Source organism: Medicago sativa, chromosome 7, assembly GCF_051527215.1.
Source record: "Medicago sativa cultivar Bolivia chromosome 7, Bolivia_mono, whole genome shotgun sequence".
NCBI lineage: Eukaryota > Viridiplantae > Streptophyta > Magnoliopsida > Fabales > Fabaceae > Medicago > Medicago sativa.
This window is the reverse complement of record NC_140755.1, coordinates 15141735-15146330: the sequence shown is the minus strand read 5'-3', so window position 1 is coordinate 15146330 and position 4596 is coordinate 15141735. Positions and strand designations below refer to the sequence as shown.

At 34.1% G+C, this 4596-nt stretch overlaps 1 protein-coding gene across 1 annotated transcript; it reads right to left on the bottom strand.

The window, feature by feature from the left end:
• Positions 1-625: 625 nt before the first annotated feature.
• LOC146904520 (uncharacterized) lies at positions 626-2143 on the bottom strand. Its single transcript, XM_085728304.1, has one exon. The coding sequence runs from the start codon at positions 2141-2143 to the stop codon at positions 626-628; it is 1518 nt and encodes a 505-aa protein (XP_085584430.1).
• Positions 2144-4596: the final 2453 nt, after the last annotated feature.

Here is a 4596-nt window from a genome sequence, read left to right as displayed (position 1 = left end):
ACATAAAGTCCTAATATAAATAAAAATAAAATCCAAGACTAGAAATCTTGAATCTTCTTTTCCACTTTTTGCATCTTTGTTCTTCTAGGACTTCTTTTGTCATCATCAAAACCAAAGTATTCCTGTCAAGGCATATATTCACATTCTCCCCCTTTTTGATGATGACAAACATCTCTATGAGTGATTTGCTCAATGAAAGGGTTAGATAAATAATAATCAATAATAAAATATTTGACAGAGATAAGCGCAGATTTAGCTCCCCCTCACTATATGCAAACAATTAAAATTCACTCCCCCTGAAACATGCAAATCACATAACTCTCCCCCTTTTGGCATTATCAAAAAGTGGGAAAGAAACAATCATGTCAAGGCATATATTCAGGAAAATTTAAAGCAAAAAATAAAAGAATTAAGTGAAAAGAGTAAACCATTTTTCCTCCTCTTGAATTTGCAATTTCATTTTGGAGAAGAATTTTTGATAAAGCTCACCATATGATGCATAGCCAATATTGCAGTAATAATAGGATAATAACTTCTTTTTCTCCCCCCTTTCATGTGCTTTGAATAGCCTCAATAATTGTACCAATTTTAGTTCTTGGCCTTCAAGCACACCTACAAAACAAAATCAAGTTTTCGCTTTTGGTACCCAAAACATTTTGGGTCCTTGAGAGTTAGCATTAGGCAAAGTGCCCTTTGGAATCCACTTCCATTTACCATTCATATCATTGTTCTTTCTTAAATTACAAATAGAGGATGTATGACCTTCTCTTCCACAATAAAAACATTTAACAAAAGGGGAACTTGAGGTTTTGTTTGGACGAAAGAATTTTCTAAAAAGTTTTTCATGATTTTTTGGATGATATCCCAAACCGGCTTTATTATAGGTTCCCTTTTGATTTCCCAAAATGATGTTCAAGTTTTCTCTTCCCATTGTGAATTTTGCAAGTGTGTTTTGCAAATCCTCAATTTCAAGTTTCAAAATATTGCAATCATCACACTTTAAAATATTTTCCTTTTTATTTTCATAAGAGGTACAAGAAGAAACTTCACTTACAAAAACTTGTTTCTCTTTAAGAATTTCCATTTCCTTGTTTAAAATATCAATTTTTGATTCAAGAGTGGAAATAGTTTTCTTAGAGGTAGAAACAATTTTTCTAAGCTTAGTTGACTCATCATTTAATTCTTTACAAATAGTAAATAACTCATCATACGTTAAGTCATATTCAGATTCAATAGAATTTACCTCATCTTCCTCATGGTTTGCCATGAAACATGAATATGCTACTTCATTTTGCGATTCATCGGATGATTTTGTGTCTTTGTCATCCCAAACAATATAAGACCTCTTTCCTTTTGTATACCGCTTTTGGTTTATAGGACAATTGAATTTTATGTGACCCTTTTCACCACACTTGTAGCATTTTGGATTGAAGGAAGTTCTTTCATTGATTGTAGCTTTGAGAGCAAAGTCTTTCTTTTTCTTTTCACCTTTTTCACTATCAATGAGACGATTCAATTCAAACTCATGTTCCTGCAATTTTCCAAACAAAGTTGCCAAAGACATAAAAGATAAATCTTTAGATTCACAAATAGTGGTCACTTTCGGTAGCCAACTTCGACTCAAGCATCTAAGAATTTTATTAATCAAATCCTCGTTATTGAAAGTTTTTCCAAGAGCTCTGAGATGATTAATTATATGGATAAATCTTTTTTGCATATCTTGGATGCTTTCTCCCGATTTCATCCTAAATAATTCATACTCATGAGTCAATGTGTTCATTCGAGCCCTTTTGACCTCGGTAGTACCTTCATGGATCAATTTAAGGGTGTCCCACATTTCTTTGGCGGTTATACAATTTGATACACGATAGAATTCATCAATGCTTAATGAAGCGGTGATAATGTTCTTAGCTTTCAAATTGTATTGAACCTTTTTCTTTTCATCTTTGGTCCAAATGGATCTTGGTTTATTCATCACAACATTATTGACTAAATGAGTGGGAATAAATGGACCATTTTCAATAGCATCCCAAATATCACAATCAACTCCCTCAATGAAAATTTTCATTCTCTCTTTCCAATAACCATACCCTTCACCATTGAAAGATGGGGGACAATTTATGGAATTGTTGTTTGAAGTCATCTTGCCTCTTGAGACGATTAGTCCTTAACAAGAGTTCAAGCTCTGATGCCACTTGTTGAACAAGTGACTTCAAACACACAAGAGGGGGTGAATTGTGATCTTTAAGAAGTTTTATAAAATAAGCACTAAAAAATATTTTAACCAAAGTAGAAAAAAAAAAGTACTTATAGAAGTTTTTAATAAATGCGGAAAATAAAGATGTTAAGGTAAAATAAACAACAACAAAAATAAAAGAGATAAGGGAAGAGAGAAAAGACACAAGAAGTTTATACTAGTTCGGCCTAAAACAACAAGGCCTAGTCTAGTCCCCAAGGAAAAGCCCCTTGAGATTTTCACTGCTCTAGCTTTTAATTAGGATAAGCTGGTAACCTTTACAAATAACGAGCACTCTCCAAACAAAACAATCCTTTGTAGAAGAGTCTCTAAAACCAAGAGATATCACCTCTCTTGAAACCTTGGGATCGCACCCAATACAAATAAGAGTTACAACAATAAAATAATACACCAAATGTGTAGATATAACAAATTGAAGCACAAGTACTACAACTCAACTATGTAGTATAAAATAGCTCTCAAGATAATAAATTAGCAAGTGTAAAAATAATGAGAGTGATGAAAAATATTTTTTACAATGTTTAGTGCAAATATGAGTTCTCTAAAAAGCCAGCATAGGATGGCAATTTATAATGCAAAATGAGAATGAAGAGCATTAAACAAAAATTAGCCGTTGTGACAAAAATGAATAAGCTAGCCGTTGTTGCACTAAGATGACTAATGTCATTATATGCAATTTAAATGAATTAGCCGTTGAAATTCTGCCACATTAAATTGTAGAATCAAAAAATCAATTTCTCCATGATCCATTTAAAAACACTAGCGTGATCCATTTAAAAACACTAGCGTGAGACTTATCAAGATATGACATATGATTTTGAAACATTAATAAAGATGCTCAAATTGATGCAGGACATAATTGATTGTAAAAAGTATAAATCACGGCTTTAGAAAAACATGATGAAATTGATTTTAAAAGTCATTATAAAATATGCAATTTTCAAAATCAAATAGTTTTTATAGTCAAAAATATTTTCATGCAAAATCATTAAAGATGAAAATTATTGTGAGTGTGTGATTTATTTTCATGAGAGCTTTTTCTACTACTTACATAAAGTCCTAATATAAATAAAAATAAAATCCAAGACTAGAAATCTTGAATCTTCTTTTCCACTTTTTGCATCTTTGTTCTTCTAGGACTTCTTTTGTCATCATCAAAACCAAAGTATTCCTGTCAAGGCATATATTCACATTACAGTCGGTGAACTTCTTGCTCAGATAGTAGATAGCATGCTCTTTCTTACCAGTCTCATCTTGCTGACCGAGAACACAACCCACTGAATCATCTAACACTGATAGATACATAATCAAAGGCCTTCCTTCCACTGGTGGGACAAGGATAGGTGGCTCTAACAGGTATTCTTTAATGCTATCAAAAGCTTCCTGACATTCATCATTCCATACAACAGGCTGATTCTTTCTGAGCAATTTGAAAATTGGACCACAGGTAGTAGTCATGTGGGATATGAATCTTGAAATATAATTCAGACGTCCGAGGAAACCTCTGACTTGCTTTTCAGTTTGAGGGGCCGGCATTTCCCTGATGGCTCGGACTTTGTCAGGATCAACTTCAATGCCTCTCTGGCTGACAATGAAGCCTAGCAACTTTCCAGATCTTACGCCAAATGTACACTTGTTAGGATTCAACCGCAGCTTGTACTTTCTCAATCTTTCAAACATCTTTTTCAAATACACAACATGCTGCTCTTCATCACTTGATTTCACAATCATATCATCAACATATACTTCAATCTCTTTGTGAATCATATCATGAAATAGAGTTGTCATACCTCTTTGATAGGTAGCACCAGCATTTATCAAGCCGAACGACATCACTTTATAACAGAATGTTCCCCATGGAGTGATGAAGGATGTCTTTTCTCTATCTTCAGGAGACATTCGTATCTGGTTATAACCAGAGAAACCATCCATGAAGGTGAACACTTTGGATTGAGCAGTACTCAACAAGCACATCAATATGAGGCAATGGGAAATTGTCTTTCGGACTAGCTTTGTTCAGATCTCTGTAATCAACACACATTCGAACTTTCCCATCTTTCTTTGGTACTGGTACGATGTTGGCAATCCACTCAGGATACTCAGCTGTCATGAGGAAACCCGCATCAATTTGCTTCTGTACCTCAGCCTTGATCTTAAGAGCCATGTCTGGACGAGACCTTCTCAATTTATGTTTGACAGGAGGACATTCAGGTCTTGTCGGTATCCGATGTTCCACAATCTTGGGATCTAGACCCTGCATATCTTCATAGGACCATGCAAAGACATCTGGATAATCATGGAGAAGCTGAGTGATCTTCTTTTTCACTTCTGGCTCAAGT